The sequence below is a fragment of the Pongo pygmaeus genome, chromosome 12, assembly GCF_028885625.2.
Source record: "Pongo pygmaeus isolate AG05252 chromosome 12, NHGRI_mPonPyg2-v2.0_pri, whole genome shotgun sequence".
Classification (NCBI taxonomy): Eukaryota; Metazoa; Chordata; class Mammalia; order Primates; family Hominidae; genus Pongo; species Pongo pygmaeus.
In genome coordinates, this window is record NC_072385.2 from 68,571,012 (window position 1) to 68,595,501 (window position 24,490).

General features: G+C 45.4%; 1 protein-coding gene and 1 pseudogene across 1 annotated transcript in view; both read right to left on the reverse strand.

The window, feature by feature from the left end:
• Positions 1-22,014, reverse strand: part of SLC1A4 (solute carrier family 1 member 4) — a 34,936-nt gene extending 12,922 nt beyond the window's left edge. The window contains exons 1-4 of the mRNA XM_054475962.2: positions 20,820-22,014; positions 9,488-9,530; positions 6,966-7,028; positions 222-388 (exon numbers count right to left, since the gene is read on the reverse strand). Of these exons, the coding sequence (XP_054331937.1) occupies positions 222-388; positions 6,966-7,028; positions 9,488-9,530; positions 20,820-21,346 (800 nt within the window). The 5' untranslated portion in view covers positions 21,347-22,014. The remainder of the gene's footprint in view (positions 1-221; positions 389-6,965; positions 7,029-9,487; positions 9,531-20,819) is intronic.
• On the reverse strand, positions 16,115-16,231 carry LOC129030936 (U6 spliceosomal RNA; annotated as a pseudogene).
• Positions 22,015-24,490: the final 2,476 nt, after the last annotated feature.

Consider the following 24,490-nt stretch of genomic DNA (forward strand, 5'->3'; position numbering starts at 1 on the left):
TGGTAACTGTGGTGCATGCCTGGCTCTCTGAGGTCCTGGACAAGAGGAGAAACTGTTTCCACTTCCATCATCCCCTGTACCAAGCCTGGCCCATGGTGCATCAACCACATACACAGCATTGTGCCAGGTGGCCCCACACAGGTACCTAGAACAGCAAGGTGGACTCTTTTCTGGATGGCAGGAAGAAGGAGACAGAGAGTAGGCGGCAGGGCAGCACTCACCACATAATCCAGGACACCAGCACCATCGTTGCCTCATTGAGGGAATTGAAGAAACGGATGAGGTCTTCTCCTTCGGAGCCTAGTTTCTTTAAGGCCACTCCTAACACCAGAGCAAACAGGACCAATCCTAAAATGTTCATCCCTTCTATCTCAGTGCCTATGGGGATCTGCAGGATCAGAGAGGATAGAACAAGTTTACAACAGATGAGTGAGAATTAAAGATGTATTTGCTTGGCGTCCCCACCAGACTGAAATAGTGTACCCAGAATGAGAAAAGGCTCATGTTTTCTTTAACAATTAGCAATTCTGCAAATAAAGGGGTAGGAAACTTAAGGGAAGATGTAGTCCGAGGATACAGAAAGCCAACAAGCAAAAATTTCTTCTAGTTAACTCTGAAAGCTGCCCAAAATGGCATAGGTTAAAGTGGAAGGTAGTGGGCTCCCTGTCGTGGCGATATATTCAAATAGGGGTTGGACAGCCACCTCAAAGGGCTGCTTTTAAAAGAAGAGCTGGTTAGTCAAAAGTTCCTTCAGGCTGGGTGCGGTGGCTCACACCTGTAATCCCAGCACTTTGGGAGGCCAAGGCGAGTGGATCACCTGAAGTCAGGAGTTTGAGACCAGCCTGACCAACATGGTGAAACCCTGTCTATACTAAAAACACAAAAATTAGCTGGGCATGGTGGCAGGTGCCTGTAATCCCAGCTACTTGGGAGGCTAAGGCAGGAGAATCACTTGAATCCGGGAGGCAGAGGTTGCAGTGAGCTGAGATCATGCCATTGCACTCCAGCCTGGGCGACAGAGCAAGACTCCGGCTCAAAAAAAAAAAAAAAAAAAAAAAAAAAAAATTTCTTTCAGATAACAAATCAGTGACTGTAACTTTGACTCCTAAATGTCCACAGAGTTTTGTTGTGAGGCTCTTACAGTGACCTCCTAGCCGACAAACTTCACAGAAGATTTTCATGATCAACATGGACTTTTTCAGGATACTCTTTCCCAAATCACTGACTTAAAATGCATAGACATACTGTATTCTTAATTTTTTCCAGCAATGCTGAATCTCATTACTGCAAGCATATATTAGACAAACATTTTATCCCACCAACATGTTATGAAATAATCATTGGTGTTCCCTAGCCCTTGCAGCTTGAGCGCAAAGGCTGGGCCCTAGCCCAAGTGTCTGGCAAATGATAGGTACTCAAAATCATCACAAATTTCTTTCTAAATACTTTTCTAATTTCCAAATTAACTGGAGACACCTAGGTGGCTGGTGTGATTCACATGAAATGTACCAAAAGCCATGGATTCATATATATCATAAAAATTATGATGGAGTAGCTTTTCATTTTCTTCCAACTTTTCTTTTTCTTTTCTTTCTTTCTTTTTTTTTTTTTTTTGTTTTGTTTTGTTTTGTTTTTTGAGACAGAGTTTCGCTCTCGTTGCCCAGGCTGGAGTGCAATGGGGCGATCTCAGCTCACCACAACCTCCACCTCCTGCGTTCAAGTGATTCTCCTGCCTCAGCCTCCCAAGTACCTGGAATTACAGGCATGCGCCACCACGTCCAGCTAATTTTGTATTTTTAGTAGAGAAGGGGTTTCTCCATGTGGGTTTCTCCATGTTGGTCAGGCTGGTCTGGAACTCCCGACCTCAGGTGATCTGCCCGCCTCAGCACTTCCAAAGTGCTGGGTTTACAGGCGTGAGCCACCACGCCTGGCCTTTCTTCCAACTTTTCATTGTGAGGACAATGATCACCGTATAGGGCGCTTTTGTTTATGTTGATAGATAACACTTATAGAGGAGCAGCAGTAATAGTAATTAAGGAGCATTGGCTTTGGAGCCTGACTTTCACTACTTCCTAGTTGTGGGAGTCTAGGTAAGTTACTTAACCTCTTTCTGACTCAGTTCCCCATTTATAAAATGGAGATAGTCACAATAGCTAATATGTAAAGTTGCTATGAAGATTAAATATGTTAATATATGTAAAGTACTTAGACTGTGTCTGGCAAATGAAAACCAACAAGAACTATTATTATATTAATGGAATATCTTGGAGATCATTCTAGGCTCACTCTGTCTGGAGTGTCTTCCTCTTAAAATGTTATTTTAATTCCACAGACAATAAGACGACTGTTTTTATTTATTTGTTTTTTTGGAGACAGGGTTATACCCTGTCATCCAGGCTGCAGTGCAGTGGCATGAACACGGCTCACTGCAGCCTTGATCTCCAGGTTCTAAGCAATCCTCTTACCTCAGCCTCCTGAGTAGCTGGGACCACAAGCATGTGCCACCATGCCAGGCTAGGTTTATTTATTTATTTTGTAGAGATGGGATCTCCCTAAATTGCCCAAACCAGTCTCAAACTCCTGGGCTTAAGTGATTCTCCCAACTGAGGCTCTCAAAGTGTTATCATTACAGGTGTGAGCCACTGCACCTGGCCAAGACTTCTGAATATCACTACTCTCTCCCGGGACTTGACTTATTGAAGCTGGGTGCAGTGGGTACAGCTGAAAGCTGGGGGAGAGAGATGATTTGGGGGATTTATTGCTGGCTCTGCTACTGGCCTACTAGGATTCTATGAGCTGGATGGCTAACACCTGGTGTTGACCTTGGGGCTGTCAACTCACGCTTTTTGATAATGTCCCAAGTCCTAACTGGAATTAAGGGTCAAGATTCAATGAAACCAGAAAATTCAATTATTATTTGAAAGTTGGTTTTAATATCACATGTTCTCATATGTGGGAGCTAAAAAAGTGGATCTCATGAAGACAAAGAGTAGATTGGTGGTTACTAGAGGCCAGTAGGGGTAGGGGGGAGAGGGAACAAAGAGAAGTTGATTAATGGTTACAAGTGTACAGGTTGATAGAAGAAATACACTTAGTGTTTGATAGTTCAGTAGGGTGACTATATCTTACAATAATTTACTGTACATTTCAAAATAGCTAGAATAATTATAATATTTCTATCACAAAGAAAAGACAAATGTTTAAGGTGATGGACATCGCAAGTATGCTGATTTGATCTTTACAAATTATATGAATGTATTACATTATCACATATACCCCCAAACTATGCACATTTATTATGTAATTTCTTACATCAGTAAGAAAATTGTTTTAACAATTAAGAGAGCTGGTTTTAGCAGGTCTGCAATTCTAAGGTGTGGCGTTTGAGGTCAGGCAGTTCCAGCTTTCGAACGAACTCTGAGATTTGAGGGCAATTACAATAATTTTTCCAGTGAAATGACTCCCTTTCTGTAGAGGAGGCTGGTGGCAGGTGGGTTTGGAGCAAGGTATGCTGGCTGTAACACACCTGGGCAAACTTAGCATTGAGTGGGGCCAGGGGACTACAAACAACCAGAGTTGCATCCCGGGCAGTCTCGCTGGGATTTTGCAGATTCTGTTCCTGCTGCTTACATCACTTTTCCCCCACATCTCCCCATAGCTCCTCCCTCACCTGATCAGAAGACCTCCCTGACCACCCTGCTAAAATAGTACCCATCACCAGACACACACACACAAACACAAACACACTCTTCCTGTGTATTTGCCCTGCTTTAGTGTTCTTCTTGGTGCCTATCACTGGCTGACATATACTTATTTATTACATGATTCCCTCCACTAGAACATGAGCTTTGTAAGAGCAGGGCTTTGACTGTATTGAGCACTACTGGAGTCCAGCACCTGGGAAGGGCGCCTGGCTGTTGCCAAATAAATCACTGTTTAATGAATTAATGATTCAACTAAAGCCTAGGAGGAGTGTGTCTGTGGCAAGTTATTACATGAGATCAAAGTGGCCATGGAAGATAGAGCCACGGGTCAGAGGCACCCTTCCAAGTGTCCTTGAGCCTCTGGGTCCTTGATTGATTTAATTCTTTTTAGAGACAAAGTCTCCCTCTGTTGCTGTCTAGAGTACAGTAATCTTAAACTCCTTGGCTCAAGAGATCCTCCTACTTCAGCCTCCCAAGTAGCTGGTACTACAGGCACACGCCACCATACTTGGCTAGTATAGAAAAAAATTTTTTTTTTAGATACGTATCTATGTTGCCCAGGCTGGTCTCAAATTTCTAGCTTCAAGCAATCATCCCACCGTAGCCTTCTGAGTCATTGAGATTACAAGCGTGAGTCACCATGCCTGGCTAGGTCCTTGACTTTTCATTCTGTCACCAGTATCCCAACCTTGGGGACAAGGCCCACACCTGCTATGCCTTTACACAGTCTTCTCGCCACAGGGTTTAGGAAAGCCTGGAACCAGCGAGGACACACTGCTCCTCTTTCTTTCTTTTTTTCTTTTATTTATTTTTTTGAGACGGAGTTTCGCTCTGTTGCCCAGGCTGGAGTGCAGTGGCAGAATCTCGGCTCACTGCAACCTCCACCTCCTGTGTTCAAGTGATTCTCCTGCCTCAGCCTCCCAAGTAGCTGGGATTACAGGTGCCCACCACCGTGCCTGGCTAATTTTTATATTCTTAGTAGAGACGGGGTTTCACCATGTTGGCCAGGCTGGTCTGGAACTCCTGACTTCAGGTGATCTGCCAGCCTTGGCCTCCCAAAGTGCTGGGATTATAGGCGTGAACCACTGCACCTAGCCTCTTTCTTAAAGCTTGACTGCTTAAATGCCTGGGTGAAATTTACAGCGAAGGCAAGTGTATGTCAGCTGAGGTGGATGCTCACAGGTAACCAGTATTTCCAGTGGAGAAGTCACAGCAGCCATATTTGCCAAAACTTAAAGTTATTGCAGAGACAATTAGTGTTCTAGCATTTACTCATCACTCTTGGTTTCTTTCTATTTATTTATTTAGACATAGTTTTGCTCTGTTGCCCAGGCTGGAGTGCAGTGGCACGATCATGACTCACTGCATCATTGACCTCCCAGGGTCAAGCAATCCTCCTACCTTGGTCTCCCAAGTAGCTGAGACTATGGACATGTGCCACCATGCCTGGCTAATTTTTATTTTTTATTTTTTGTAGCGATGGGGTCTGGCTATGTTGCCCAGGCTGGTCATGAACTCCTGGGCTCAAGCAGTCCTCCCTTCTTGGCCTCCCAAAGTGCTTGGATTATAGGCGTAAGCCACTGCACCTGGGCAACAATTAGTTTTTTTTAAACTGGTCAAAATGGCCTTGATCAACCTTGGAAGACCATCATTTCAAGTAATTTGTAGTGGGGGTACTAAATCCTACCTGATCAGGTTGTCCTAAGGCTCAAATGAAATAACGTCGGAAAGTGTCTGTGCCAAGAGGGTGGCATGCAGAAGTGAGCCACTTACCTGGAAAGCAGGCCTAGCTGACACCCACATCCCAATGAGCCCAGCTGTGGAATCCAGGGCCTGTCAGAAGGGGCCCAGTTGGACGTCCAGCCACGTCCTCTGGCCAGAGAGAGGGAAGTGACCTCCATTTTTTAAAATCAAGAGCCACTGACTGGATTCATTTATGAACAGGGGGGATATCATTCACTAGGGGACTTTTGGAATGTGTGTGGGCACTTTGGTTGTCATAATGATTGTGGTGTCTTACTGGGAAATAGTAGGCAGGGTACTAAGAATGCCAACCGTTCTGAAATGTTCAGGCAACCAAATGCAGACTTTCCTACATCCCCCAGGCCTCAGAGCATCCTATCAGACAGTCATACAGGGAGAAAAAGCTGTTTAAAATGCACTGAGCTAGGATTAACTCCATTTTACCCATAAATATTTTTTCTGCATAGTTTTAGTATTCACTGGATTTTCCAAGAATATCAAGTGGATGTAAACTGAAGGAAGACTTTATTTTGTTCCGAACTTCAACAAGTGTTATTTGCCATTTTAGAATAATATCCAAGTCACTACTATGAGACATAATGTTGGTCTGCACTTGTAGCTGTTGCGTTTGGGGTAATTCTGTATACATATACAAAAATATTTATTTAGCATGTATTTCAAAATATGCAGAAAAATAGCAAAAAATGTGCCTACAATATTTAGTTGACTTCTATCTCACTGCTTTTAAATCTCAATTTATTTATTCTAAGTAAATGCAAGTATCTGTAAACTTCATTATGTCTTCTAGTATAGTTGTATATTTACATGGTAAAATATGGATTATTTTATTAGAAATTATTTTTATTTCTCCCTTATATTGATTTTTAAAAAATGTAATAGGTGTAGGGGTAGTTTAAATCACTTATTAATTACATTTCTAGATGGTAGAAAAGGTTTTATAAAATGTTTTCTGGGGCCAGGGACAGGCTCACACTTACAATCCCAGCACTTTGGGAGGCAAAGGTGGGAGGATTATGTGAAGCCAGGAGTTCAAGGCCAGCCTTGACAACATGGTGAAACTCTGTCTCTACCAAACATAAAAAAAAAAAAAAAAAAAAAATTAGCCGAGCATGGTGGCACACGGCTGTAGTCCCAGCTACTCAGGAGACTGAGGCAGGAGAATCACTTGAGGCCAAGAGTTCAGTGCAGTGAGCCATGATCACACCACTGCACTCCAGCCTGGGCAACAGAGCGAGACCCTGTTTCAAACAAACAAACAAACAACAAATAAATCAACAAACAAAATGTTTTACGGATCCTCTGAGGATTGTAGTGCTTTGAGAGCAATATGGTATTTGGCCATGTTGGTAAATAACCAAAGGAGCAAACCTAACCTGTTCACTCCAATAGCACATTCAAACCCCAAAGTTTTCATCCCACGTCCTGTATGCTCCTTCAAAGAAGAAATAAGATTTGCTTTAGACATATTTTTACAAGTGACCTTATAAAAAGCTTTACCTTTTCATGGGTTACATTTCCAGAGCTGCTGTTGTGGGTCATGACTTTATAATCGGTGGCATACTGTGATCAAGAGGAAAAAAAAAACCCACTGTTAGTGCACAGGTGAAGACCGACCTAGAGGAACCAAGGGCACTGCTGCGCTCTCGCTACTTCTGTCACTGTTCACACTGAGTGTCCTGGGCATTCCTCACTTGGCTGGCCTGACAAGAGCCTCTGAGAACTGTACAAAAGCTACATTAGGACCAAGTCAGCAGATACTTCAAGAGGTCTCTGGGTTGCTTAGTGTCCCAAGGAAACAGGGAGAATTTCCTTATGTTCTTTGGGCAATGGTTTGGAGAAGGAGGGCTGCACAATTTTATGCTGATAGTTTGATATTTCCTCAGCCTTATATGTCATATTATTTGAATAACCTTGGCATTAACTCCATAATGCCAAAGTTCATTTTTCATTGTATCATTTTATTTTCATTCATTTATTTATGCCCCACTTTGTTCTAGAACTTATTTGAGCATGACTGCTTCTACCGTCTCTTTCTAATCTGGCTTGAGCCTCCACTCTTGAAAGCCAGGGATGTGAAGCAAGATGGCGTCATCTAACTGAGTCTTCAGGGGGACTCAGTTATCAGAAGTGAGACGTCTCTCTAGCTTTGGTCCCCTGGTTGATTTCACATGCTTCTGCATGGTGCACATAGGTGTCTGCCTGTGGCAGTATGTACTAACAAGTGGAATCTGTTAGTACAGTCCTTCCTGGCCCCTTCGAAGGGCACCTGGTCCTTGAACTGTCAGGAGGAGGCAATTAGGAAGTATAGACTTGAAGGCCTGCTTCCTGCCTGCCCTTGCTGGGCTCTGGTTTCTCTCAGCTTTATCAGTGTTACAGAAAGGCAGAGGTGTTCAAACAAACCCACCCGCCTCCTCTGTGACAGGCACTAAAAAAAGCCCCATATACCTATATATTTTTCCTACCTCACATTATATATACAAGTCACTCCTGTGCTTATATGCAGATCAAAAAACAAAACAAAACAAAAATGAGAGGTTTAAGTAGAAACAGAAAAGTCTTTCCTTGTAAAAAGCAATCAGATTAGGCCATATAATCTAGGCCTTTATATTCCTTCTCTGTGTAAAGAATGGTCATAGGAGGCCAGGCGCAGTGGCTCATGCCTGTAATCCCAGCACTTTGGGAGGCCGAGGAGGGCGGATCACAAGGTCAGGAGATCGAGACCATCCTGGCTAACACGGTGAAACCCCGTCTCTACTAAAAAATACAAAAAATTAGCCGGGCGTGGTGGCAGGCGCCTGTAGTCCCAGCTACTTGGAAGGCTGAGGCAGGAGAATGGCGTGAACCCCGGAGGCGGAGCTGGCAGTAAGCCAAGATCGCACCACTGCACTCCAGCCTGGGCAACAGAGCGAGACTCTGTCTCAAAAAAAAAAAAAAAAAAAAAAAAAAAATGGTCACAGGACTGTTACTTGCAGCATTGCCAAAAAATAGGGGAAAACCAGAAACAACCTGAACATCCATCGGTAGGGGACTAGTAGAGGAGAATTATGTTATGCTCTTACAATGGAATACTCTACAGCCATGGCATTATGCAGAAGGGTAGCTACCGACATGAGAAAATATTAACAATATACTGCCTTAAAAAAAAAACAGCAGGCTATGAAGCAACACGTGTAGTGTGTGTACATACTATGTATGCTTATCTTTATTTTATTATTTATTTATTTATTTATTTTGAGATGGAGTCTCACTCTGCTGCCCAGGCTGGAGTACAGTGGTGTGATCTCGGCTCTCTGTAACCTCCAACTCCCAGGTTCGAGCAATTCTCCAGCCTCAGCTTCCTGGGTGGCTGGGATTACAGGTGCACGCCACCACACCTGGCTAATTTTTGTATCTTTAATGGAGACGGGGTTTCACAGTGTTGGCCAGGCTGGTCTCGAACTCCTGACTTCAAGTGATCCACCCGCCTTGGCCTCCCAAAGTGCTGGGATTACAGGCATGAGCCACTGCGCCCAGCCTGTATGCTTATTTTTAAAATGTATGTGTATACACGCATAGAAAAAACATATCTGAAAGAGGTATACCAAAATAATGGGTAGCTCTAGACAGTGACTATGGATGATTTTTGTTTTCTGACACTTCTTTGTATTTTTATTTTTATTTTTGCAGTGAGCACATATTATCTTTATAGTCAGAAAAAAAGATAAAAGTGTATTTTTTTTTAAAAAGTCTACAATATTTAAGACATCCCCAAAATGTGATTTGAGGGTATTTCTTAGGTAATGTAAACAAATTTTGGAACCAGTGGGACATTTTGGAAAGTTTTGTTTGTTCAGTCTTTATTTATTTTGTTGTTGTTGTTTTTTAACTCTAGGTACCCATTTATAAAAGTTTAGGCCAATCTTACCAAGTTTTGTTAACACCACCATCTCTCCCTGTTCTACCTTACCTAACTCTATAGCAGTAATTGATACATTTCTTCCATCAAAGTTTCATATTTTTAGCAAAGTATCAAGCCTTACCGTACGGAAAGCTGCAACCACAAGGTTTGAGGGAAACAGGTTTCTGTTGGAAAAGAAAGCATTCTGTCAGTATTCTTTTAAAACAATTTTTTAGAGATGAGGTCCCTGTTGCCCAGGCTGGAGTGCAGTGGTGTGATTGCAGCTCACTGCAGCCTTGAACTTTTGGGCTCAAGTGATCCTCCTGCCTCAGCCTCCCAAAGTGTTGGGACTACAGGCGTGAGCCATGGTACCTGGCTTCATCAGTATTCTTAAAATTCGGTGTGCAAAGTATCTGCTTTGAGATGTCCACTTCTAAAACCCTAACACAGTGTTCTCTCTCCACCCCCAGCTGACACTGCATCTTTTGCTTGATTTAAGCACCCTAACTGTGCCTGTGCTGCTGGGCCACGGTAGATACTTTGAAGCCACTGATTTTCATTTCCATCTCTCTCATGGTACTCCTTGATATCGGAGCTTAACGGTGTCCAACCAAGTCTATAACTGCATTGCTTTCCTCTCACCTAGAGGTTAGGCACCATTGCAGTGGTTTGCAATGTCAAGTGTCGCTGCTCACTAGTGAAATCCAAGGGCGTTTTTGTTGTTGCAAAATTGAGGCATTCCTCAACTGGGGGGAGTGTGTAGGGAGAAATGCCAGGTCCCACACATTTGTCCTGTTAAATGCAGTAGAGTCCTGTATAATGAATTATCTCAAGGCCCTCCAATGTCTTGCATGACATACCTGTAGATAAAAACCTTATCTATAATTACTCAAGACTAAACTAATTCCAAAACAAGGTTCTGTTTTTCACAATTTGAACATACACTGAATTTTCCAGAAGTGTAACTACTTGTAAATTATGGGGTGGTTTTTGTTTTGTTTTGTTCAGAATGTTTCCAAATATTATTTGTCTTCCTGGAAAATCACACTACCAGTGCAAATTATAGAATCTGAGTCCCTAATTCCACACCCAGTGTCAAGTAACAGTCTGCATTTATAACTATCTCATTAGCAGTGATTCTGAGTTCAGGGGTAAGCATTCAACCACTTTATTTTAGAGCATGTATATATTGAAACACATTGTTTTTATTATAATTATTTTCCTTTTGTTTTGTATATTACAGTTATATCATATTGATATTTTGAAATTATGTGGGCAGGGACATTTTATTTATGAATTTCATCTTAGAATTAAGGATATTATAAACATTTTGTTATAAAAGGAGGGCAATCGAGCTGATGGAGCCCAAAATCTGTTCATGCAAATAGTTTTACTGAGGGCTCTGTGTAGGATGCTGGTCTTGATATACAAGAAATTCTATTCCAGCTGACAGTCCATTTGTTCTCACTTCCTGCAAGAAGAGTAAGTCTAGAAGAGCAAAAGACTCTGAATCATTCTTAACAATTTGTGTCAAACTTATCAACTAATTCTTACTTCTGTAAGAAGCTGGGTTGCTCACCAGGATCTCCAGGCAACTATTTGCAGTGCATTGGGTTTCAGAGGTAGGCAGGTCTGGCTGCAACCCAGCTGTGCCAGGCAGAGTCTAAGATGGCCTCCTGGTATTCACACCTTTGGGTGATCCGTTTAGTCTGGGTGGACCTATGACTTGCTTCTAATGAACAAATGCAGCAAAGGTGATGGGATGTCACATCCACGATTTGGTTACATAAGGTTGTAGCTTCCATTGTGCTAGCTGACTTTTCTTATTGTCTTCTGCTTGCATGCTTTGATGAAGCAAGCTGCTATGTTAGAAAGGCCCACGAGACTAGAAACTGCAGGTGGTCTCCAGCCAAGAGCCAACTGAGGCTCCCAGTCCAAACTTCAAGGAACTGAATTCTGCCAACAACAACATGACCTCAGAGGTGAATCTCTCCCCAGGTGGACCTGCGGGTAAGAACCTAGCCCTGACCAACACCTCGATTGCAGCCTTGTAAGAGACTCTGAAGCAGAGGACCCAACTAAACTGTGCCAAGATTCCTGACCCCAGAGACTGTAGGATAGTAAATATATGAGATTTTAAGCTGTTTAAGCTGTTAAATGTGTAGTAGTTTGTTATGCAGCAATATACCAGCCAACAAAGTTAATAAGATGCAAAAATTACTGCATTAGAACACTTAGGGTGCTCTCACAGGACAGCCAGCATACACAGCCTGCAACACAGCATTTCCCAAACTTGTCCATAGAACTTGAATTGCTTTTAGCATATTTAGAGAATACCAGAGTACATGTCTGCATTTAAGCAGGAAAAATTAATCTTTAGCTGAATTAAATTGTTGCAAAACTGTGACCAGAAGTTTGATTCTTATCACAGCCATATTTACTTTTTAAAAAGTAGAAACAGACTAGCTACTTATATTGGCTAGTTTTCAGAGTATAGATGAATAACAACTTACATTTGTTATTTTTCCATTACAAAGCAACTTTCTTACATATTTCAGTCTTGGGGGCTACCTTTGGCATTTCATTTCCATTTTCTGCCCTAGTCAGAAGCAGCAAGGGACCCTGTGCCAAAGTCTCTCTGTTCTGTATCCACCACACAACAATTCTCAGTTGTTGACAGACTGAGCTGCTCTAAGTTTCTCTCTCTATGAGGACTGGGAAGTTCAGAAAAGAGTTGGGTTAGAAGACCTCCACTTTCCTCATGGGAAACAATTTCCCCCGGCAAATACCTCACATCCTTCAGGGATTAGCTGTTTCCTCAATTGGTGCAAGCACAGCCTTTCCCACAGCCTTGAAATGCATTCTCTTCTAAAGAGCACAACACTATTTGTTTAATTCTGTCTATCTGTCCTGCCCAATCTCTTCATATAAGCAATAACCCAGTAACATCTCACCCAGAACAGGCCCTGTCCTTAACCCAGAACTCCTACACCTAACAGCCACTGGCACACCGACCTGTTTTCAGACTGTCTACAATATCTAGTCTACAAAATCCAATGGGAACAGAGGGGTCCAGAGGCAAAAGAGCAACTTCTGCCCCCCAAAAATCAAGTTCCTAAGAAAAATGTGATGTGTTTTGACAGTTTCTGATAAAGTTAAACATACACTTACCATAGGACTCACCAATTCCATTTCTAGATTTTTTTTTTTTTTTTGGAGACAGAGTCTCGCTTTGTTGCCCAGGCTGGAGTACAGTGGCGGATCTTGGCTCACCGCAGCCTCCGCTTCCTGGGTTCAAAAGATTCTCCTGCCTCAGCTTCCCGAACAGTTGGGACTACAGGTATGTGCCACCACACCCGGCTAATTTATTTATTTATTTATTTATTTTTCTGAGACGGAGTCTCACTCTGTCTCCCAGGCTGGAGTACAGTGGCGTGATCTCGGCTCACTGCAAGCTCTGCCTCCCGGGTTCACACCATTCTCCTGCCTCAGTCTCCCGAGTAGCTGGGACTACAGGCGTCTGCCACCACGCCTGGCTAATTTTGTTTTTGTATTTTTAGTAGAGACGGGGTTTCATCATGTTAGCCAGGATGATCTCGATCTCCTGACCTCATGATCCGCCCCCCTCAGCCTCCCAAAGTGCTGGGATTACAGGCGTGAGCCACCGTGCCCGGCCCATTTTTGTATTTTTAATGCAGACAGGGTTTCACCATGTTGGCCAGGCTGGTCTCAAACTCCTGACCTCAAGTGATCTGCCCACCTTGGCCTCCCAAAGTGCTAGGATTACAGGCGTGAGCCATCACGCCCGGCCCACTCCTAGATATTTACCCAAGAAATATAAAAATATATGCCTGCAAAAAGGAACTGTATGCATAACAGCGTTATTCATAATAGTCCAAAACCCAAATGTCCATCAACAGATGAAGGGATACAAAGATAATGAAAACTCCATACAACGGATACCACTTAGCAATAAAAAGGAGCCAAGTGATATATGCAACAACATGGATAATGTCAGCAACACTGTGCTGAGCAAAACAAGACTGACAAAGGAGAGTGCATACTGAATGATTCCGTTGATATGAAACTCTAGAAAAAGCCAAACTAATTTATAGTGATAAAAAGCAGGTCAGCTGCCTGAGGCCAGGGGTGGAGAATGGGGATTGCTGAGAAGAGTCATAGGTGATGGAAAAGTTCAGTATCTTGACTGTGGTGGTGGTCACGAGTTATCCATTTGTCAGAACTCATTGAACTGTACCTTTAACGTGGGTGCATTTATTGTATATAAATTATACCTTGAAATTGTTTAAAAACTTATATAAAAAAGTATGGTAATAACTGATAGAGATTTTCCAACTAAAAAATACGTACATTCAATGGGAGGGCTGAACTTTTTTTTAGATTATACAGCTCATTTCTCAGATAACAATCTCTGGGAAGGGCTCTCCTGGTGGCAGTGCGCTGAAGCACCATAGAAAGCATCCTCCTTCGCTTTCATCCTCTGCTTGCCACAGACCAGGAGCAGGAGCAGTGCCCTCCTGCTGTCACCAAGGGCAAGGAGACAAGGCTGCCAGAATAAAGCAACATGTTTCTCTGTCCTCTACTTTCCCTCTGTCCTTTGGCTTTCAGACACAGATGCTGCGGTAAACTCTGGTTCTTACTCCTGAGCTCTCTTCTAATCCGGGATCAGCTGCCTCTCCGGCAAACAGTTTTGCTTCTCAGAGCTCTGTCTTCAGGCATTTTTCCCAACTCCTCATGTTCACACAGTAGCTTCATGGGCTTTTGAAATCAGAGACATTGAGCTGGAAGGGATTTTAGAGGTGATCCAGTTCTATCCCCTCATTTAGCACATAGAGACACCAATGCCCAGTCACTGAGCATCTCCCATTTCTGCTCCATCTAGGCCAGCACTGTCCAACTGAAATGCCTGCATTTGTGCTGCCATGTTGGACTACAGAGCACTTGAAATGTGGCTAGTGCCACCAAGGAACTGATTTTTAAGTTTTGTTTACATTTGAAGTAATTTTAAATAGCTACATGTGGCTAGTGTCTATTGTATTGGACAGCCCAGATGTAGAGTACTGAAATCCAGAGTCCAGAAGCCAGGAGGACCAAATGGTCATCCTGTGTTCGCCTCTGCACATCATCCGCTTTCACTGGGGGTTAGGATGCTTCTAAGCACTGAGCTCCTCATCTTATTCAAGTTTGCAAATGTTTCCTTTTTCTGTTGTTTGATCCTGAGAGATCTACTTGAATTACATATGTATTAGGCCAAAGTTTCTCAAATATCATAGACCATTAAATCAATGTATTGGCTTTAACCAGTATTTTATAAAAGATGAAATACATTAGACAAAAATATCAGCATGTATCACACTTAAAATATTGTTTGGTGGAACCTGTGTTTTGGTTTGAGTATGTGGGAGTTGGGGGGCAGGTATAGTGTGGATGCCATAATGTAAAATGTACTTTTTATGGTAGGTCAAAATTAAAAACATGTGTGAAACCTCTAAGATACACTACTAAATCTAGAGGCCCAAGTCAGTCCAAGCCAGGAGATAATGAATGAACAAGCTTTTCCAGCACTATAAGACTCTTTGAATACATTACTTAAACAGAAAAACTGGTATGAAATGAGGTTGAACTGGCCAATGCAGAACCACTGTGGGAGCTGTTGTGCAGACCCATGCAGCTCACACAGTGAAAACTTCAAAAACGTTCTTTCTGTAACATCTGATACTGTTTGTTCTTCTGATCCTATTGTCAAGGGTGGTATGCATTTCTCTGTTCTATATGAAAAGAATGTAAAACAATTTACTTTTGCTTGGGCATATTTTGTTCCAGAATTATTTCCTTTTATTTAAGTTCAAAAATTCTTTACCAAATCTATTAAAATTTCAAAGACTCTTCAGAACAGGATATGGCATGGTATGTACACCTGATAAATATTTATTATCCCTAGTATTTATTGTAACAGAGCCAGTTAACAGGGATGTGACCCTTCAGATCTTGGTACCCCCTACAAGGCTGAGCTGAGGAAGGGCTGGGGCTGGTGGACTTGCACTCTGATGATGGGGGTGTGAATCCATCCTCTCTTTAAGGCCTCCATCCAGTTTTAGATTCCAGCTGGAAAGGGTAAGGCTGAACCCCTGGAGTGGGGATCTTTTGGGGGAAATTAGGTTAAGAGCAGCACTCATGCTTCATATCAAATAGCCCTCAGCTGTCCCTGAGAGGCTGGGACACACTAGAATATTAGCAAAGCACTCATATATTAACTCATTTAATCCTCACAACCATTCTAGGTTGTAGGTCTCATTAGTCTCATTTTACAGATAAGGACACTCAGGCACAGAGAGGACAAACGACTTGTGTACGTACAGCAAGTACGTCATAGAGCTGGGCTTCAAACCCAGGTGGTTGGCTTTAGTGTTTGCGCTTCATCACTACCCACCGCCCTAGGTTGATGCTTTTTTCTGTCTCTAAACTATTCAGGTGTCCTCCTGGGTGGTAAAAGAAATGGTCAAGAGTGAAAACCTTCTTTAAAAAAAAATTACAAGCTGCTATTATTTTCCTTTCATCACTAGTTAGGCTGAGACAATGGCATTAATTTGGATCCTTTTAGATGTGCTATCTTCATCTTGCCTATAGAAGAGAGAGACATGGGCATAGTTACAACAACCCATCACAGTCAATAATGTAAAGAAATTGTTCACAACTCACTCCTCAACTTTGCCATCTGGTGGCTAATATTACTGTTTATTTTAATTAAAAAAATATGGAACGCTTCACATTGGAACATCACGTTATGTGTCATCCTTGCACGGAGGCCATGTTCGTCTCCTCTGTATTGTTTCAGTTTTAGTATATGTGCTGCCAAGGCAAGCACAGGGGGCTAATATTAAATCTCGTCTCTGATAGCTTTTTTTTTTTTTTTGCACCTATTCAAGTAATGTGTTCTTTGCAGCTTGAGAAGCATCATACATATTCACACCAGTCCTTGAGAAGGAGGTAAGTCCAGCACACCTCCCTCTGTGAAGGGAAAGGCTCAGAGCATGGTTTGCTATTAAGAAAATTAGCACGAGCAGTGAAAAAAACCCTAGAAAGCTGGGCAACAGACAAAATCCTAATTGTATTTACCATATACATGGCCACACCCTACTATGCTACTGCAAGATGGTGGCCCTCAGCCATTCTTCTGGCTGCCAGCACAGACCACAGCCCTGGGCCTAGGCTCTGTCCCTACCTGCCTCCTTGGCAGTTACACCCTGGTTCTCCATTTGAAAACTACAAACTTTAGAGACCAAAGGAATGTTAGAAACCAGTTGCCTCAATCCCTTCAGTTTACAGCAGAGGTCAACTGGAGATCATAAGCATGTAAGGCAGGGGAAAAAGAAACCGGAATGTCAGTGAGGATCTGTGGGGACTTCTGTCCCATTTCAGAATGGAAGGCTCTTCTGTGTTTAGTTTTGACTTCTCTCCCTTTCCAGATTTTCCATAGCGTGACTCTATTAATTAGTAGTCTGAAACAGTCAGTTACTGTTCACTTCTCCTCCAGATGCCACGTGGTTCCCAATACACCTAAAGAATACATTAGCTTCAAGTCATCTTGAGTTCCCCTAAACATTCCTTTTCTTCCCATCTACCCTCATTTATTTCAGGTTATGGAAAAAGGGCCATCCCCATTAGCTCAGGTGAACTGGAAAACCCAATCACTCTATTTATAACAAGAGCACAGGTGTATTGGGCCAGCACTGTTCTAACATCTTTAGAACCCAGAAGAGCTTTCGAGCTCTTAGACACAACCCAGCTAACCCTCAGAACAATCCTGCAAGGTGGGTACCATCATGATTCCCATGATAAAGATGAGGAAACCAAGGAATGGAAAAGTTATGGACATGTCCCACAACCAGTAAGCATTGTTAGGGACCAAGAAGTTCCACAATGACTAGTTTCCTGATAACCTGTTTCTGTCTCTTTGGTGCCCAACCATTTCATTTTGGATGAAAAGCCACAAGTCAACCACTTAGGTCACACATGGTTCTGAAAGTCCTATACTGTTCTGGATTCCCAGGCACAGAACTCCAGGCTGCTCAGGAAGAGACTATGATTCTTCCACCTGCCAGCTACTATTGGCCATCCCTTCTCAGTGCTTCTAGCGCCAGCCTTCTCATCCCAATTCTCTATTCTACATTGTTACTTCTAATCCATTGTGTGCTAGGAAATCAAACCACTCAGCAATGACATTCTGAATTTTAAAAAAACATATACACATGTAATGAATACCTACTAGCTTCATCTCTTTCTGACTTGTAGTTCCAGCTTTAAAAAACAAATTAGAAATCATGACAGAGAGACCCTGGGGGATTTGGGGGCACTTTACCATCAGGAAAGGGCATGGACTTTAGCACAAAGCCTCAGCAGCAGCTATGCTGACTCATCAGAGGCCTTTCCCACTCTTCCAGGTGTTTAAGTTCTGAGCAGTTACCTCGAGAGGGCCTGCTGGATAACTGAGGCGTTTACTGGCAGTCTCATTTCATTCATGTGCCCCTAGGAAGAAAGGAATGGGGCACTGCATTTCCAAAGAAGATGCCCAGAGTCACATGAAATCCACATCCATGAAGTTTCCTTGAAGGAAGCAATTTTTAAATTTTGATGTCAGAGACTCTCCAGACTCAGGAAGCGTTTCTGGGTGGCTCGGGACTTAGTTTCTTTTCACAAGCTGCTCAGCCTAAGACCAAACCTCAGTGAAGCACACATACTTTCCTTCACTTGAGGAGCTCAGCCTTCACGCTGCCTGGAGGAAAGGGGCATTTGTCTTTACCCAGTCATATGCCTACCTGGTTCCTCTCTGGGCCCAGAGAAAGCATTTCTGAGATAGCCACACTAGACTAGGCAGGTGACATTACTAAGGCATGTTGACTTGGAGGAAGAGGGATTAGGAGAAATAGAGAGAACCCTGCACTGTGGGGTAGGAGACCCACAGTCCTTCTAATCTCTTCTTTATAAGCCACTCCATGACCTTGAGCAAATCGCTTAATCTCTGTCTCAGTTTCCTCAGTCGTAAAATAGGATATACCACCTGCCCTACCTTTATCCGTGAGCTGCTGGATTAGATGAAGTTGGCTGTTGGAAGAATTGTGAAGCACTACCTATCCCCAACAAGCCACAACAAAGCCTCTCTTAGCCCTCCATGCAGGTGCAGCCCAAGTCATTGAAAAGTTGCACCCACACTACTAAGCTATGATGCTGGGTCACCATCCATGTCAGAAGCAGGAGGTGAAGGGGCTTGGGTCTAAAACTAGAAAACCATGATCAGGAAACAAGAAGTCCCTTCTGGAGCTGGAGGTAATGAGGTACCCCCTACAACCACTGCCCCCTCTTCTGGAGTTAAAAGATCCTATTGAGGCTCCCGGTGCGGGACCATAGCAGGACAGAGCTGAACATCCATTTTCCCTCCCTGGGCCACAGATCCCTGCAAAGAATAATCCTTTAACCCCATTATTGCCTTTCCTCCCTGAGAGAGCTGACCGACATCCTACAGGTAATAGGCTAAAGGTGCTCTCAACCTCAGGAGACTTCTTTTCAGCACTCACCTAAAAGTTAGTTTCCAAACTTAAAAAGTGTCTGGACTCCAGATATCAAGCTGCCAGTCACAGAACAAAGGCTGTGATCTAGACCAGCCTGGGCAGCATAGTGAAACCCCATCTCTAAAAAAATTGAAAAAGTTAGCTGGGGCTGGGCGGGGTGGCTCACGCCTGTAATCCCAGCACTTTGGGAGGCTGAGGCGGGTGGATCACGAGGTCAGGAGATCGAGACCATCCTGGCTAACATGGTGAAACCCCGTCTCTGCTAAAAAATACAAAAAATTAGCCAGGCGTGGTGGCACGTGCCTGTAATCCCAGCTACTTGGGAGGCTGAGGCAGGAGAATGGCGTGAACCCAGGAGGCAGAGCTTGCAGTGAGCCGAGATCGCGCCACTGCACTCCAGCCTGGGTGACAGAGCGAGACTCCGTCTCAAAAAACAAAACAAAACAAACAAACAAAAAGTTAGCTGGGTGTGGTGGTATGCACCTGTAATCTCAGCTACTCTGGAGACTGAGGCAGGAGGATCGCTGAAGCCTAGGAGTTCGGGGATGCAGTTAGCTAGGATCCCAACACTGCACTCCAGTCTGGGCAAAAGAGCAAGACCCAGACTCTTAAAAAAAAAAAAAAAGCTGTGATCCCCTTAAAAGTCCTAATAGGCCACCACTATCTGCCCTTTTGGCAAGAACTTTTGGTCTCCCTCATGAGTGTTGTTTTGTTGTTGTTTTTTCTTTTTTTTTTTTTTTTTAAATACAGATGTCCTAGATTTTTGTTGTTGTTTTAAGTGAACAATCTCCCTCTTAAGTGCAGACAGCCATCATATTTTCCAGAAGGAGAAATGGAAACAGTTGGAAAGGCAAGTCACTTTGCCCAGGGTTTGCTGTTTTTCACAACCTCAGCAATGAGGAGCTTTGCCTCAATAACTCAAGACAAAATATATTAATAACTCCAAGGCTCAGAATCCAAAATCATCAGAAATCTGGAGAAGGAGCCAGCTGGACTCCTCACTCAACTGAACCTGGTTAGATCAGTAAATGCCTCCGGGCTGCAGTTTCCCCATTTGTGAACTTTGGGCTAATGGAGAAACCAGGAGAGACCAAGGTTTTGGATAAGTCACAGAAAGGATACTACATCATCTCAAAGGATGAAATGCAACTTCTAAGAATTACAAAAAGCAGGCAAAACTAAGTGAAGATGCTTCTCTCCCTCCCCTCTAGAACTCACACTTTCGCACAAAGAAAGGCCTTTGAAACACAGCACTCTACAGTGGTCTTTACTGGGGTGGATAGCAACCTGTCCCAAGCCCCAAGCTCTCAGGAGAGGCAGATTTCTGGGCAATATGCCTCACTCAACTAACCCCAGCCCTATTATCCGTGGGTCCACTGATAACTGCAGAAAATTGCCAGCTTCCTTCGCAGCAAAGGACTGTAACAGAGAAGGCCACAGATCGCAAGCCGGATGGCCCAACAGGCAAAACTTAACCAATGCTCCCAGAAGCTTTTAGGCACCATGTGGGAAAAAATGAGGCGAAGCCATTGGGGCGTGGTCCGAACATTTTTACCGGGGAGAGCAGCGCGAGAGTATAAGGAGTAAAGAACAGGTGGGGCGGCTGGCTCTTCCCTAACAAACGCCCACCTAACGGTGGGGACCGGTTCTTGCTCAAAGATGCGGCCCTGCTCTTTCGATTGTGCGGTGCGACCCAGCTGTTTGCAAAGGTGTGGTCAGCACGCAAAGACTCCAGACGTCATTTTGATATTTTTAAAACGTTAAACGCCACCAGCAGCCAGCTAAGAATTAACTCTTAGGAGTATATGAGCATATGGGTGTGCGAACTGGAGGGCATCCGAGAGCTGGCGTCTCCCACTGGGCCCTGGGAGAGGTGGAGAGTGTTACCTGGCCAGGTCGAGGAAAGAGTCCACCGTCTCTTTGGGGACAGGAGGAGGCCCTGAGTCCTCCAGCCCCAGGTCGCTGGACTGAAGGGTCTGCGCACCGGATCCTGGCTTGATGATGAACGCCAAGGCCACGGCGAGCGCCGAGGCACTCAGCGTGGTGAGGCCAAAGTAGGCGACAGCGATGCCGCCCAGACGCCCGAGGCAGCTGGCATCGAGGGAGGCGGCGCCCGACACCAGGCTGCAGACCACCAGCGGCAGGATGATCATGCGCAGCATGCGGAGCAGCATCTCGCCGGGGAAGGCCAGGTAGGTGACCTGCGTGCGGCTCAGGCTGAGCCCGCGCAACGCCGCGCCCAGGCCCGCGCCTGCCAGCACCCCGGACACGGTGAGCAGCACCAGCGCTTGGCGCCGCAGGAAGCCCGCGCAACGCCGCGCGCGTCTCGCCGCGGTCCCCGGAGCTCCGGGCCCGGCCGCAGGCCCCGCCTGAGCGCTGTCAAGGTAGCCGTTGGTCTCGTTGCTCTTCTCCATGGCGCTACACGCCGCTCCGAGCTAGAGGTGGCAGGGGACGTGGGCTCTGGCAAAAGACGGGGTTCCCAATGAATGAGTCGGTCGGCCAGTTGTGCTCCGCAGGTTCTGGGAAGCCGCCCCGGGGGTCTCCCGGCCTGGCGCAGGAGCAGGTGCGAGAAAGGCGAGGAGAGGCGCAGAGTGCGGGTTGGAGCCGCGGGCGGAGAGGATCGCGCCCAGCCTCCCTGGAGCAGCCGCCGGCTGGAGATGATGCAAACGGGAGCCGCGAGCGCGGACGCAGACGGGGAAGTAGGAGGGAGCGCGAGCGGCCCCAGCCCGCCCACTTCACGCCCGCCGTCCCGCCCCCTGAGGCGCTGGCCAATCACAGCCCGGGAGCCGCCGCCGGGAGCCTCTGGTCCCCACCCGTGTCGCGGGTGCCGCAGGGGGCGGCCGGGCGGGAGGCTCCACCCGAGGCCGCGGGGGCGCGGGCGGCGCCGGCCAATCCTGGCGCCAATAGCCGCCTACCCGCCCGGCTAACGGAGGCCGGCTCCGGGCGACCGCGGGGAAGTGCGGGCTGAAGGACCGCCCGGGCTCGTTGGCACCTGCCGGGCCCTCTCCCGCGGCCGGGATCTGAGTCCTCGGGGCCAGAGGGCCCGGGAGAACTTAGAACGCAGCGGCGTTCCTCCTCCTGAGGAGGAGGGGAGGGGAGGGGAGGAGAGGGAAGAAGAGGGGAGGGGAGAACAGGGGAGGGGAGAACAGGGGAGGGGAGGGGAGGGTCCCTCTCTCCCGGGTGGTGCTTACGCCCCCGCGCAGCCCGCGCTCCTCTCCAGAGCTCGCCGGCCTCTCCCGCCAGGGGGCCGGGCGCGGTGAGGGGGCCCGGGCCGGTCCTGCCGCCGCGTCCCCTCCTGCGGAAAATCCCTTCTTCTAGGGGTCCTCAGGGGCTTGTGCGGTAAAGCACGCCATGGTGCCCAGCAAGGCCCCGGCCTTGAGACAAAGGACTGACCGGAGGATGGATGAATGAGGGGAGCCTTCGCACGCGCTCATTAGGGCTGTAACGCAGCCATACCGCGAGAGAAAGGGGGCTCGCTGTGCCACCAAACCCGGCGCCCCTGGGCCGCGCCACCGCGCGCACCGGGGCGCTCCTGGGCTTGTGTCCTGGGGCCATCAGGATGGGGCTGGGTCGCCCGCCAGGCAGCTGTCTGCGGTATGGGCGTTTAAGACGCAAAACTCTTCTAGAAGAAACAGAGCTCTCACGCCACCACTTCCAGTTGGTTTCTGCCACGTAACCAAAGCTGAAACACAAGCCACTGGATTTTAACCTCTTCCGTTTCCAGGCCTGAGCCCTGGCGAGAAAACAGCGCAGACGTTGGTTTGGCCATCCTGAACGGTTCCTTATTGTTCACATTCTATGGATTTCCTGTTTATTTCATCTTTTATTTGATATCTGCTTTGGCCACGCGAGTTACAGGGGAAACTTCTGCTGAGTCTTTTTACCGTGTCACAGTTATTATATTTTTATATTTTCTTATTCTGCTTGTGAATTGTTCTTTAAAGACTTCCGTGAGTGGTCTTTTGTTTTTTCTTTTTCTTTCTTTCCTTCTTTCCTTCCTTCCTTCCTTCTTTCCTTCTTTCCCTTTCTTTCCTTTCCTCTCTTTCTGGGACAAGGTCTCGCTATGTTGCCCAGGCTGGTCTCCCAGTTCCTGGGCTTATGGGATCCTCCTTGGTAGCTGGCACCACCCACTGTGCCAGGCAAGGGAAGACTTAATTGTGGCTAACCTCAATTAAGGAGGAAGGCAATTTACTATAGATTTCTTGCTAAAAAGGAGTCATCTTAAAACATGTCATGACATATTTGTGCAAATCAAAATGCCTTCATAAGGAACTTTAAGGAGCTGTCCAAATTTTGAGACAGTGAGTATTTTATTCCTTGGAGCCAGCCAGCTACTGGCTAGAACTTGTAAGGACTGTGTGTGTGTGTGTGTGTGTGTGTGTGTGTGTGTGTGTGTGGAGGAGGGGCGGGGGGGCGGGGGTGGGAGGTAGTGTCAGATGAAGAGCTGCACATATTTGTATCTGGCTTTCCAGAATGCAGTTCATTTCTCTATGTGCACTGAAGAAAGAGTAATTCCTACAGACACACACCGTGTTTTGCCAATCAGCCCTTCCCTTTGTTTTGACTACCACGTATATGCAAAAGACTCTCAAATCATGCTCCAGAAATGAGTCTCCAGCTGCCTGTTTTACATCTCCACCTGAATATCCTGCAGGCATCCCAACTGGAAATGTTCAAAACCAAACTCATGGTTGCCTTCCTCAGACCTGCTCATCCTTTCTGTTAAAACATAATTGATGACCCAGTCACCTCTGTGTGAAACTTCAAAGTGAACTTTGATTCTTCCTTCTGTGGTGCCTTCTCTCATCTAATCAATTTCCAAGTCCCACAGAGATTCCTTTCACAATATTTATCACATCTGCCCATCCCATCTATTCCCACTGCTACCACACTGACTCAGTTCTTATTTCCTCACTTCTTATCTGGGCTACTGAAATGTTCTAATTAGTCTTCCCACCTCCAATGCTCCTCTTGTTCCAACCATCCTGTATTTTGTCTTGCCCCAGGCTAATCTTCCTAATGAGTAATATACATGTTAGGATAAAGTTCAGCTTTCACCCAGCAGAAAAGAAGGAGCAATGAGGGCATGCCTTCTCTCTTTAAAAACACTTCCTAAAAGTCATACACATTATTTCTCTTATATTTCATCGATAAGAATTTAGTCAAATGACCATACCTTGCTGCAAGAAAAGTTAGGGAATGTAATTTTTATTTTACACAGGCATCCACCCAGTTAAAAAACTGGAGTTTCTGTTACTAAGGAAACACAGAAAAATGATATTGGAGGACAACTCCTTCATACCACTTCTTGTTCAAAAGCTTTCAGTGGCTCCCAGTGAATTAAGAATGTGTTCCTCATCCTGGCATTCGAGGCCTACCGTGATCTGGCCTCAGCCTGCTCTCTAGCCTTGTGCCCTCTATGCCTCCTGCAAAAATGGCACTATGTGCTCCTTCCACATTGTTTTGCCTCTCCATCCAGTCCCAGTTCAGATACCACATTCCTCCCATAGCCTTTCTGAATCCTCTTTGCACCAACTCTGCTTGCTGCCTGCAGCTTT